General features: G+C 59.7%; 2 protein-coding genes across 6 annotated transcripts in view; one reads left to right on the top strand and one right to left on the bottom strand.

Annotated features, from left to right (window-relative positions):
• Nucleotides 1–11,958, top strand: part of LOC119703937 (nitric oxide synthase 1 adaptor protein) — a 41,169-nt gene extending 29,211 nt beyond the window's left edge. For 2 of the 5 annotated variants that reach the window (XM_038144457.1, XM_038144455.1), the window contains exons 5-12: nt 471–579; nt 739–880; nt 2,079–2,218; nt 2,768–2,935; nt 4,815–4,980; nt 5,540–5,689; nt 10,535–10,802; nt 10,901–11,958. In XM_038144457.1, coding sequence (XP_038000385.1) covers nt 471–579; nt 739–880; nt 2,079–2,218; nt 2,768–2,935; nt 4,815–4,980; nt 5,540–5,689; nt 10,535–10,802; nt 10,901–11,393 — 1,636 coding nt within the window. In that variant the 3' untranslated portion in view covers nt 11,394–11,958. Of the gene's footprint in view, nt 1–470; nt 580–738; nt 881–2,078; nt 2,219–2,767; nt 2,936–4,814; nt 4,981–5,539; nt 6,126–10,534; nt 10,803–10,900 lie in introns of those variants that run through there. The other 3 variants (XM_038144458.1, XM_038144459.1, XM_038144456.1) reach the window with 2 other exon arrangements.
• Nucleotides 8,386–10,528, bottom strand: LOC119703938. The gene is given in 3 exon segments (XM_038144460.1): nt 8,386–9,336; nt 9,338–9,470; nt 9,473–10,528. Coding segments are annotated over 3 exon segments (1,101 nt in total). The 5' UTR covers nt 9,975–10,528; the 3' UTR covers nt 8,386–8,870.
• Nucleotides 11,959–12,925: the final 967 nt, after the last annotated feature.

Genomic DNA, 12,925 nt, shown 5'->3' with positions numbered 1-12,925 from the left:
CTTCCCGAAGCCTCCAGCTCTCCTCCATCTTCTTCCCAAAAGCCAAAAGCAGGGGGTGTCTGTCCCAGGGAGGCCAAACTGGAGCAAGAGAGGCCCCCAGCCATGCTGGGGAGGGCGTGGCAGGCACCTGGGCAAGGCATCCAGCTCTGTGAGCAGGCCAGGAGTGGGGTTTGCTCTTCTCAGTCCCTGGAGGGCTCCTGGGCTGCTGTTGCTGTCCCTGGGGGCTGAGCAGAGAAATCCTGTGCTGCCTTTGCAAAATGTTTGCTGCTGCTGAATCAGCAGGCAAATTTTCCCAGCTGAGGTAAAACCACTGCCAAACAAATTTCTGATGGGCTTTAGCAGAGATGGTGCTGCAGTTGGGCATCTGCAGCACCCTGTGCCATGGGAAGCATTGGTCGTGGCCTTGGCAGTCTCCTGGGAATGTGGGTAATGTGTATGCTTATATCCTCCCTTCCATTCTGTCCTTGCAGGATATTCTATGTGTCTCATGACTCCCAGGACCTAAAGATCTTCAGCTACATTGCCAGGGATGGGTCTAGCAATGTCTTCAGGTGCAACGTCTTCAAGTCCAAGAAGAAGGTAAAGATGCGCATCTTGTCCTGGTGTACTCTGGGTGGAGCAGCTGGGGCAGGACCCCATGGATCTGAGACTCTGTGGCAGCACAGGGACCCCTGAGAGGGGGGTCACCATGCAGAGGCAGCCCAGCTGAAGTTCCATGTCCCCTCCCCTCCCCGGCAGAGCCAAGCCATGCGCATCGTGCGGACGGTGGGGCAGGCGTTCGAGGTGTGCCACAAGCTGAGCCTGCAGCACACCCAGCAGAACGCCGACGGCCAGGAGGACGCAGACAGCGAGAGGAACGGAGATGACCTGGACGTCCCAGGTATTCCTCAGAGGCTGGAGGTGTGGGGGTGGCGTGGGGCCCCCAGAGCCTGGCAGAGGTGGTTCACAGAGGCGCTGTCTTCCCGTACTGCCCCTTGATGGCTGACACCTCTGGGCAGTGGATTTGCAGAGCAATCTGGCCTGCTGTGCTCCAGGCTCAAGCTGGGATCTTGCCCAGCAAGGAACCTTCTCTAGGTGTTAGCCATGATCCTCTCAGACGTGCCCCTTGCTGAGAGCCCGTTAGCAGTGCCTGGGGCTCTGCTCTGTGCTTGGCTGCACACGCTGCAAACATTCCCTCGCTGCTCCCGCGCGAGGGGCCCCGAGCGCATACCTTCCTCGTGTCCTCTCTGCAATTCCCAGAATGGACATAGCCGTGTTTGTGCTCTCCCATCAAGCTGTCAGGGCTGCAGGCAGGCTGCAGACCCCGCTCCTTCTCAGCCCTGTGGGTAAAGGGTGCAGGATGCCTGGCTGGGGGGCTGCAGGTCCAGCCCTGTCACCCTGAGCAGGGTCCCAGGGAGCAGCCTTGCGCCTTGGCACCGTTGCCTGTGCTGGAGGGGAGGCAGAAGTTCTATGAGAGGTTAGTCAAACCCTTGCAGTGCCAGGTGGGACACTGGCAGGTCCTGTTGCCTGTCTCTGCGTGGATTCCCTGCTCTGCCCTGCCCTGCCCTGCTGTGGGCTGGATCCCCCACACCCCAACAGGAGCAGCCTGGGCTGGGCTGCGGTTTCCTGCTTGCCTCTGGAACCGGTGCTATCCTGATGACCTAATCATTGGGCTGCCCTGGACCGGTCATTGTTTGGTTTTCCTCCACACAATGTCCCGGCCACAATATGCAGCTCCCTGGGGAATTCAGAGCATCTGTTTTTTGTTTTTCTTTCTCGTAATCTCTTGTTTACCTTTCTTCAGCTTTATCTGTGTTTTCTGTTCTTGGTGGCCCGTTTGTCCCACATCAGGGCTTTTGGCTGCCCTTCCCCAGGTTTGGTGTGCTGGGGCTGAGTGTGTTTTTAGCTGCAAGCCTCCTCCCGAGCAGCAGCAGGAAGAGCAGCCATGTCTCTCCGTACCTGCTTCCCGCCAGGGCCGGAGGGCGGGTGGCACGGGGGCGGTGGGGACGCACGGTGGGCATCGCTGCCCACGCCCGGGTGAGCCGCGGTGAGCTCCGGGGGCAGGCAGGCCGTGCCCTGCCCTGACCCTGCTCCCGCAGCCTGTCGCCTCTCCGGCGTGGAGAGAGCGGCCGCCTCCGCCGAGGAGACCGACATCGACGCCGTGGAGCTGCCGCTGCCCGGAGCCGACATCCTGGACTTCAGCCGCGGCGTCACCGACCTCGATGCTGTGGGCAAGGAGGTGGGTGCCACACCGAGCCCAGGGTCCCTGCCCTCCGCTCTCAGGGGGTGGCACGGCCCCAGCCCCACGACTCTGACTGCATCCCGAGGGCCCGGGGGTCGGGAGGGATTGTGCAGCATTCCCCGGCTCCCGGATCAAAGCCGTGTGCCGCTGCAGGGCTGCCCTTTGGCTGGGGCCCAGGGCAGAGAGCTGTGCCGAGGCTCAGCTATGTGCAGCCACACGGAAAGGGTTCGGGGCTGGGCTGATAGGGACTTTTTTTCCACCAAAAACACAAAAATAAAAGACTTTTTTGATACGGAGGAAATTCCCATGGGAAGCATCAGCCTTTTCAGGAATTTTCTACAAAAGTATGTGGGTTGTTGTTTAAACTGAAAAAGTACTGTTTCCAAAGGTTGTAAGCACCCTCAGCAAAGTGTGCATTAGCTGTGAATGCAGCTGCTTCTTTTCTGGGTATTTAGCGTGGCTGCTCCGTGCCAAAGCTCATGTGTGCCCAGTGGCTTTCTGAGGTGAGTGCCAGGGAATCACACCTTCAACGCTGGTGTTTTGCAGAGCTGCCTCCACCCTGAAGATATCCTGACAGCATCACCCAAGATGCTGCTGCCCTCATCTGCCCAGTTGCCCGACCTGGGAACGCCCCTCTCTGCCCACCACCAGATGCAGCTTCTCCAGCAACTCCTGCAGCAGCAGCAGCAGCAGACACAAGTGGCCGTGGCACAGGTTCTCCCCTCCGTTCCTTCCCAGGGGCAGTGGCAGGGCTGGGGCACACTACTGAACCCCTTGGGGCTGCTGGAGTCTCCTGCCTGGAGGCAGCGTTGAGGGCAGGGAGCTGCATGGGGAGGGAGCTCCATGAGGTGCTTGCCACCAGGTGTCTGGGGCCTTTAGCCCCTGCCTGCTCGCCAGCGCCCTGCCCCAGTGACTGCTGTGCCTGGGCTGTGCAGCTGGCAGCTCATTCTCCACGCAGCTATTTCTCACTGAAGCAGCTCTGGCTGCTTTATCCAACTCATTACCTGAGCTTTACTTGTTCCCTGACCCTGCACCGAGCTAGCTGCAATTCATCCACTTTTTTCATGGCCTGAGTGATGGGCTCCAGCAGCCTTTCTGTGCTGCCCCATGGCTTTGCTCCTCTTGCATCAGTAAATCAGTATTTGTTGATCAGTTCTGGCTGAGCTGCTGCTTCCATAGCCCACAGGCCTTTTGGGGTCACAGACTGCCAAGCTGCTTTCCTCTCTGGAAGAGGGATCTGCATTATTGGGGAATCCTTTGTGTCTGTCCAACTATAGTGCTGCTCACAATCCAAAAGGCTCCATGGTGCCTGCTTAAAGTGTAAAATATTGCACCCCTTGCTCTTGGTCTGGCTTCACGGAAGGTTGCAAATCCCAGTCCTTTGCCTGGTCTCCTGTCACTCCCAGGCTCGCTGCTTTAGCTCGGCTCTGCCAAGGACACTGCTGTGCCACCTTGCTGCCTGCATTTGGGCAGCATTGCCTGCTCCACAGCTGGCACTGCCTCCTGGTACCCATCCGTGGGGGCAGGTGGCCCCCAGCTGGGCAGCTTCAGGGGCTCTGCAGCTGCAGCAGCAGCTCACAGCTTGGCAGGTACAGAGATCTTCCTCTTCTTCCTCAAGGTCACTTTCTAGGCCACAGTAAAATAGCCTTTTGTGTTTGGTGGGGTTATTTTTGGTTTTGGGTTATTTTTGTTTTGGAATTTTTTTTTTTGATTTTTTTGGGAGTTTTTTTTGATTTTTATTTTTTTTTTTAGTTGTAAATCTGTGCTTTCCTGGTTCCAGTCCTTGCTGGAGCAGTTGTAGGAGCTGTGGGTGGGTGCCAGGAAGGGGTGCTGAGCCAAAGTGGCCCCCAGGTCACTGCTGTTCCCTTGTGCAGCGTACGTTTCTGGGGTTCTCCCTGCTCGAACTCACATCAGAGAGCTGCCCTGGGCAGGAGCTCCTGGCTATCTGCTCACGGGGGCATGGTTCTGGGGACACGGGTGTTTGCACAGAGGTAGCTGTGCTGAAATCAGTGGTGGTGTTGCCCGTGGGCTCCCCGCAGGCGTCGCTTCCCAGAGCCAGGCTGAGCAGCCAGCTCGCTCCTGAGAGCCAGCACCCCTCAGCAGAGCCTGCCATCTGTGGTGCTCCAGCCCCTCCTTGCGACAGAGGCCACTGGCTGGACTCAGTTTCTGGGAAAGCTTCCCCAAAAGACAGCTTTTCCAGGGCCAGCTCTGCTGCACGGCTGTGCCCTGGCACACCCGCAGCACCATCCAGTCGGTCGAGCGTGTCTCCTCTGCTGCATCCATCTTTCTCCACCTGGGCTGCCCTTTCCATGCACATCTGCAGCTCACGTGCACCACTGACAGTTCAGCCAGTGCTGCCCGCCTGGCCTTGAGCTTTTCCATCAGGAAGACCAGGGGACAACGTGCTGAGTCCTGGTGTGACACCACACACACGCTCCCCATCACGTCTTCAGTACCTGCAGGGAATGGCTGCTTCATCACATCCTGGGTTGGGATGCTGATGAGCCCTGGGAGATGGGCAGGGATGGCCAAAGTTGAAGCCCTCAGCCCTCGAGCAGCATCTGCCCGTGCTCACCCGCTGTATCCTGTCCAGGTCCACCTGCTGAAGGACCAGCTGGCAGCAGAAGCAGCGGCACGGCTGGAGGCCCAGGCTCGTGTGCACCAGCTCCTGCTCCAGAACAAGGACTTGCTGCAGCACATCTCACTCCTGGTCAAACAGGTGCAGGAGCTGGAGCTGAAGCTGGCGGGGAACACGACCAGTAAGCGCTGCCGCCCATTCCTCTCCCCTCGCAGCTAGCCAGGGCTGTGGGGGACATGCATGCAAGTGTCTTTCTTAGGGGTTTTTGTGCATTTCCAGTTATTTTGTTCAGAGGGATATTTGTGCCCTTCTGGCCTGGCTTGTGTGTGTGCGTGCATGCAGCATGGGAAGGGGCTTGGGGAGGGCTGTATGGACAGGTAGTCACCTACCTCCATCAGCTGTATGTCCGCTTTCCCCAGTGGCTGCATGCTCCAGGCCAGCTCCATACCTGCCCAAGAGCCCCTATTTGACCTTCCTCTCCTACAAATGTGGCCATCAGCTCTCTGCAGGAGCTGGGCTGGAAGACAGTTAACTTCTTGTCCTGGAGAACTGGCCCTTTGTTGGCCAGAAGCAGCTCCTGGCATTAGTGACACCAAATAAGGCCCTCAAAACAGCAAGAGTGGAGAGGTTGATACCCAAATGACCCGAGACTGTCCTCCCCTGGCCAGCGTGCAGCCAGCTGTGGTGGCCAGGGGATGCCCAGGCAAGCTGGGCCTCTTAGCCGTGCCCTTCTCTTGCAGCAGGCTCCCAGGACAGTCTGCTGGAGATCACCTTCCGCTCCAACGCCCTCCCCGTCCTCTGCGACCCGACCACCCCGCAGCCCGAGGACACCCACCCGCCGTCGCTGGGCCCCAGCTCGGCTTTCCCCAGCACCATGGGCAGCCCCATAGGTAGGAACGACTGTCTGGTGAAGCTGGAGTGCTACCGCTTTCTGCCGGACTCGGGGCCGCCCGCCCCGGAGCCAGCCCTGGGCAGCCTGGAGCTCATCAAGTTCCGCGAGTCGGGCATCGCCTCCGAGTACGAGTCCAACACGGACGAGAGCGAGGAGCGCGACTCCTGGTCCCAGGAGGAACCGCCGCGCCTGCTCCACGTCCAGCCCAGGCAGGACCTGGGCGACAGCCTGGAGGACGAGATCGCGGTGTAGGGGTCAGCAGGAGGTGGTGCAGAGCAGCCAGGACCTGCTGGAGCTGGGAAGGACCCTGGCCGCAGCCCCGTGGCACTGGCAGGGACGGGACAGCCCAGAGGGAGGGGGGGCAGAGGAGGGAGCGGGAGGATTCCAGCGCCCAGTCAGGAGTGTCTGGAGGTGAGGATGGAGCCGTGCCCACGCGTGGGCTTGTGTGCTGAGCTGCAGCATCCCTGCTTTGCAGCAGACAGAGCTGACAGCTCCTTGTGCTCCCCCTGGCCCCGTCTCCCTTCAAACTGTGTGTCAAGGTCAGGCAGAGGTAAGGGACTTCTGCTGGATTAGCCTCTGCCGCTGCTGGGGAAGCAGTAAAGCAGGGGAAGGGTTTTGCTGGGAGGGTGGGAGAGCAGTCTAGGGCAGTGAGCAGGGACAAGAGGGACTGAGAAGGCAGCTCCAAGTTGGTGAGCAAGGACAGAGCAGATGGTCTGACTCTCTGCATGGTGGGCAGGGTGGGGGACAAGTACAGCGCCATGCTAGATAAGGGTTGGTGATGGTGCACTGTCAGAGTGGGTCTGTGAGTGAGAAGTGAGGCATTGAGGGACAGTGGGGATGAGCCTGGAAAGGATTTGGAGGGGTGAGATGAGGTTGCACAGGCTGGCCAGGTGCAGGTAGTGGTTGGCAGGGGGATGTGGCACTTTCAGGACAGAGTTTGTCTATTGCAAGGCAGGTGGAGGGCGTGCAGGCAGATCCCGCTCCTCTGCCAGGCTGTGGAGCAGAGAGGAAGGCACAGTGCAGTGTGGAGCAGGGAGCCAGGGCATGCAGCATCAAGCTGTGGAGTGTCCTCCCCCTCATCATCTAATCCTTTGGCTCCTTGGCACAGCTGCCAGGTTTCAAAGCCTTTTTCGTGCTCTCAAGTCACATTTTCAAGCACTTCCAATCACCACAAACTCCCTGCTTTGCTTTATAGACAAACCCCCCCCATTTCCAAGCAGTTGTTTTGCCCCAGACCAAGGCTGGGAGCTGCAGTGCTGGCATTGGCATCTTCAGGGATGAGCACACTTCCAGCCCTCATTGGGGAGTGAACTGCTGGTGTCTGCAGGGCTGCTTCATCATACCTCTGGTTTGCACCCTTTGGAAAAGTGAATTCAGGATCTCAGGGGTCCCCCACCAGCCCTCGAGACACTCACGGCTGAAAGCCATCTGAGGGGGCCTCCAAGGGATCCAGTGCTTGTTCCTTTTCTGCAAACACTTTTATCACCTGCCTGGTGCTGAGCCTCTAAGAGGCCAAGATTGGAAGGGGTATGAACCAAAGTCCTGATGTCCACCCTGCTTCATGTGGAAGCGCTCGATGAGGTGGGGATTTGGCACAGTTGTCTTCTTCCCCATCCTCCCTCCTGTCCTGCTTCTGCTTTGCTGTGTTGCTTCCTTGCTGCTCTCACCTTCGCCAGCTCTGTCTCTGCTCAATCTGCCTGCAACAAACCCCTGGCTGACACCACCTCCTGCTCTCGTCCAGGGCTTAGCCTGGCTGCTGAGGAAAGTCCATCACTTCTCTCTGCCCTGGTCCCCTTGGGACTGAGAGCTGCTGGGGAGCGTGTGGATGAGACCCCCGGGGTCAGCACGAGCTGTGCTGTGCACCCTCCACCACACGACAAGACTGGGTGGACTTGAGGAGCTAGAGGGTCTAGTGGGAAGGAAAGAAGGACGTGCTTCAGTGTCCCCAGCAGTGCCCTGGTGTCCAGAGGAGCTCTGCAGAGTGGGAGAGGGTGCTGTTTGGTACGTGGTGCTGCTGTCCTCTAGGCACCACTGCCTCCACGTGCCCTGTCCCACACGGCTGTGGGGACAGCTGTGTGCCAGCCCCTCTGCTGGGGACCCGACGTGCCACTGCCAGCTCGCAGCAGTTGAAGGTGAAAGCAAGGGGTGCGGGGTTGGTCCAGCTAGGAGGAAGAAGAGGGCATGACAGCATGCACCAGGTACGGTACTTACAGGGTAGGGAGGGTTGAGCTTGGACAGGGATTTCCATGTGGGCAGAGGGATCGTTCAGGGGAAAGAACAGCAGGAGCTCAGCTGTACACACACGGGGCAGATGAAGGGAGAGCCTAAGAGGAGCAACAGCAGGCCAGAGGTCTCTTCCAGGCTGGGTTGCCTCAGGAAGCAGGTGGGGGGAGCCATCTCCTGAGGCACTGCTCCCATCCCTCTCTGCTGCACACACAGAGCTCAGGCCGTGTCCTGTGAGGGGCTGTCAGGACCAGATGTGACCTCAGGCTCCTGCCCCACGCTCTGCCCACAGGGGACGGGGGCAGGTGCCCCGCAGGCCGAGGGGGTGCTGCCGGGGCCAGGTGGGATCCTGCCAGCCTCATGCTGCACCATGGGTGTACACATGTAAATGACCCCTTCTAAGTCAGTGCTGCCTCCAAGACTCCTCTCTAGCCTCTCACTTTTGTTATGGACCTTGACAGGGGTTTTATAGCTATATTTTTTGTCCTTTCTTTTCCTACAACTGTCATATTACTAACTGTTGAATCTATCTGGGAAGCCAATCTGTCAATGTAAGTGCACTTAACCCTTGGGTGTTGTCATTAGTCAACTGGCTTTTGCTAAATAAATCTTTCTATTTCTCAAGGCTTTCTGTTGTCTCTTTCTTCTCACTGACTCTCTCTTTCTGTACTTCCTTCCCTCTCCATGCTGGGTGCCAGCACCAGCAGTGGCATCCTCTGGCCTTGCAGAGACCCCCTCCAGCCTAAGCTTCCTCTCCCGTGGGACCCCTGCTTGTGGTGCTAGCCCCAGGATTCCCAGGAGAGCAAGGTGCCCAGAATGTTGCTGGGATTAGAGGTGTTTCAGTCTTGCCCTTCAGCCGCTGCACAGCACAGGCTTGTCTCAGGGCTGATCCAACAGCTGCAGTGTGGCAGGGGCTTCCTGGCATCTGCAGAGCTCCCCACAGAGATGCAGAGATGCTAATCGGCACTTCCAGGGGCTCGGGAAATTTTTGGCAGCTGGAGAAGGGAAAAATAGGGAAGAGCCTCTCTTAAAGGGTGGCAGAAGTGTTGAGTAGGCAAAAGCAGCGCGCTGGCAGGGGCTGACTGCTCCTGAAACAATTCATGCTGCTGCTGGCAGGAGTGATGGAGCAGTGCCCTCCCGTGGCAGCCGCCTGGCTGCTGGGGCTGCGCGGACACCCCGGGGGCTGCAGCCTCCTGTGCCTTGAGCTCCTGCTCCCCTAGGACCTCGGGCCTGCAGTAGAACCCCTTGAAGCTGTAGCCCTTCTGGGAGCTGTGCTGGATCTGGGTCTTGAGCAGCCACGGTGTGGGGGAGATGGGGCAGCACAACTGGTAGCCATGCTGGAGCACAGGCTGGCACTTGGAAGCAGTGAGTTTGTCCTGGACCATAATGCTGGCTCTGCTGGCCAGCCTGTCCCTCTCAGGGGCTGGAAGTCATCTGAGGAGCCAGAAGAGAGCTCTTCAAGAGGTTGTCAGGCTGCTCAGACTCCCGAGAGCTGGTGTCCAGGCTGGAGGAGAAGCTGCCCACGCACTGCTGGGTGGCTGTCTTGGTGCAGATGAATAGCTGTAGGATGAACCCCAGGGCTGGTAGATGCGGCAGGTGCAGGCAGGGAGCTCGCTGTTCAGCAGGACTGTGGGGCCACTGAATGCAGAGGAAAGGGCCTGCGGTGAGTTGGGAGTCCCTGTAAGAGTCCAGCCCACCACGAGGTTGGAGCGGTGCTGGGAGCCCTTCCTCTCTGCCTCTGCCTGTACCATGGGATGTGGAGGTGGTTGTCTCTGTCCCAGTATGTGCCCCTGGGATGCAGAGGTAGAGTTGGGCAGAGGACGCTGATGGGCAGCGAGGCCCCGGAACAGCACCAGGCTCACCCAGGAACTAGCTGGGGCCATCACACAGACCCACTCTGACATGGAGGCAGCCACAGGGGTTTGAGCTGACACTCCTGGGGGCAGCCCCCACAGCTTCAAGGACTCTTGCTGGGAAGACATGGTGGAGAAGCCAGTGTAGCTCAGAGGTGGGGTTTGATTGCAGAGCCCTTTCCTCTGCAAGCACCTGCTGCCACCCATCACAGAGACCCAGGCTGGGCTGAGCTGAGGGAGCCATGGTGGGGTGGGCAGTGCAGAGCCCACACCATGGGTGTGCCGAGAGAAGGCCCTGTGGCTTTACCAGGGTGTGGCTGACAAGGGACCCACCCTCACGTGAGTCCCATCTCTTCAGGTAGCATGGCATATCTGAGCAGGGGGTTGGCAGGACGCCTCACCTGGCAGTGTGGAAGGGACAGGCCTCGTCCCTCGCCTTTCCCCTGGTAAATGCTTGCTTGCTCTCTCTTTTTCCACAACCTGCTTCCCAAGTCACTTGGTGTCAGGTAAGAGAAGCTCTCGGTGTGTTGGCAGTGCCAACGTGGGGCCCTGGGCTCACTCCTTCCCTCTCTTGCCCCACACTGGTCCCCTGTGCATGCACTGCCCTGTGCAGCCCTGGCATAGCCTGGCTGCCCACCACCTCTGCAGGGCTGTAGGAACATCCTCCCAGTCCCCAAAATTGTGTTCCCAGGGTGCTGGTGGGCTGGCCCTGCTGGGATCCCCCTCCAGCCTGACTCACATCCTCTCTGTTCCTTTACCCCCTCCAGTGGACCAGAGCATGTTTGAGAATGCCAGCGCCGGCACGGCACCCGCGCCACGGGCGCAGCACGTCCCTGCCGCGGTGGGCACCCTGCCCCAGCCCTGCCGGCCCGCTGGCAGCCAGCACCTCCGCAACCTGGGCAAGGCCGTGGGCGCCAAGGTGAACGACCTCCTGCGCCGCAAGGAGCCGGCCGGCCTGCCCGCCGTGGGAGCCATGGAGGTGAACGCCGGCGCGGGCGCTGTGCTGGGCACGGGACAGCCGGCTGCCGAGGACGGGTGAGTGTCCCCGCAGTGTGCCCCCCTGCCAGGACCATTGGGACAGGCTGGAGGGGCCCAGCGTGGGGCGGTATGCAGCTGTCCCTCTGTGCTTGCAGGGCTGTGGGGCTGGAGGCCTTTCCCCGGCTGGAACCCCCGCCCCCCACCACCAAGAAGCGGACGCCGCGCGCCCTGAAGACCCCCCAGGACATGCTCATTGCTCCGCAGCCAGAGGGGACCAGCACGAGGAGTGGCACCGAGGAGCCTCCTGAACCACCCTCAGCTCACCCTGAGCCCACAGAGGAGCCGCTGGGGATGGGGGACCCGTCTCCTCCAGAGTGCCCTGGTGTCCTCAGTGTGACGGGTGCCCTAGAGCCCAGCGGGGACCAGCCTACCGGTGCCTTACCCGTGCCCGACCTCATCCACAAGGGCAGCCAGGAGAGCCAGTGGCAAGTGGGTGAGAGGGCCACTGAGATGTCACCCAGCACAGAGAAGCCCTCACGGAGACCGGGGCTGGAGCACGAGCCACCAGGGAGCACAGGGCGGCCAGAGCCATGTACCTCTGGCTGGGAGGTGGAGGGGGCCCATCCCGACCTACTGTCCTTTGAGTAGCAGTGGGTAGCTGTGACAGGAGAGCCATAGGGGCTGGCTCTCCCAGACTTGTCCCTCACTGCCACTTGCCTTTTTTGGGCTGATTATTTTGGAAAGGGGGAAGCCTTGGAGTGGAACGAGCCATTTGCTGCCCAGTGTGGGCTCTGGGGAGCCATGACAACCTGCTTCTCCCCAAATTCCCAGGAGGGGCACAGCCATGGCTTCTGCAGCCCCAGTTTGGCCCCCTATTCACCCTGGTCAGTGCCAAGCTCCTGGCCTGCCACAGTGCCACTGCCACCCTGTCTGCAGCCAGGAGCCTTGCTGAACTGGGGACCAAGGGGGTGCGTGGGGGTAGAAGTGCCAGCCTGCCCCAAACGCCACTGGCTCTGCTGGAGCGAGCATCCTGTGAGCATCCCACAAGCACCACACACTTCCCTGTGTCTGCACTGGCTGCCTTGGTCCAGAGGATTTCCCAGCTTACACCGTGTGCTTGCTGAGATACCCCATCCTGGGGTACCAGCAGGCTCACCCAGCCCTGGTGCCTGGTGCCAACGAGCCAGGACAGCAGATGTGTCCAGGGCCTTCTCCAGGTCCTCACCTGGTGGTGTTATTCTGCTGAGTGCCATCTCCTTGCCATGGAGCCCCAGATAGTCCTGGGCCCAGTAGTCCTGGACTCTGGCAGGGTGCAAGGCTGGGCACCTGGGACTGCACAGCTGCTGGCCAGTGGGCTCTGGCAGGGAACTGAGCTCTCTGTGAGACCCCCTTCCAGCTCCTGCTTGTTTCCTGGTCTCCTCCCAGCCACCATGGACAGAGCCGTCCAGGCAGGCAGCCCTCCATGTGAGTCAGTGTCACTGCTCCCTTTTATTTCCTGGGACAGTGGTCTCTGCGAGACCTGGACACACAAAGCCACGTTGTCCTCTGAGACTGCTGTGTGAGTGTTTTGCCATGGATTACAGGAGGGCTTAGCCAGCCTGGGGACATCTGTGCCAATGCAAGGCAGCAGCTGTGAGATGGAACTTTTTGCTTAGAGCTTTTATGTACATCCTCACCACAAAGGTGGTTTTCAGAGGAAAAGCTCCAAAGCCCCAGGTTGGGTTGGAGGAACCCAGGAGCTCATGGATGGGCCTGCTCACAGCTCCTTCTGGGCCACACAGGATGGCTGGGCTGAAGAAATGTCTTCCAGCATCCAAAGCCATGCTATCCTGCTGAAGGAAGGAAGCTGTGAGCATGGATCCCATTGCCGTGGGAGCAGCCACCCATGTCCTTGACACTGGTGTGGTGATGCCACGGTGGCACTGGGGCCCTGCAGCTCTCTGCTCTGGAAAAGCCCTGCCCAAGAGTGAAGGGAGGCAGAGTTGCACAGAGCCCGTGTTCAGTGCTGAGGTGTCACGCACACTGACAATGTGATCACGCTGAGCATGGCCACCTCCGCCCTCAGATACAGGGGCGTGCGTGTGTGCTGCCCAGGTCTGCACTGCAGTGTAGGTGTTGATGGAAACCAGGACTTGTAGCCCCTCTGTGAAGAACCAGTATCATCAATCACTGTGATAGTA

The sequence above is a fragment of the Motacilla alba genome, chromosome 8 (assembly GCF_015832195.1).
Source record: "Motacilla alba alba isolate MOTALB_02 chromosome 8, Motacilla_alba_V1.0_pri, whole genome shotgun sequence".
Taxonomy (NCBI): Eukaryota; Metazoa; Chordata; class Aves; order Passeriformes; family Motacillidae; genus Motacilla; species Motacilla alba.
Note: the sequence above shows the minus strand (reverse complement) of the source record. Positions and strands in the feature narration are given on the sequence as shown.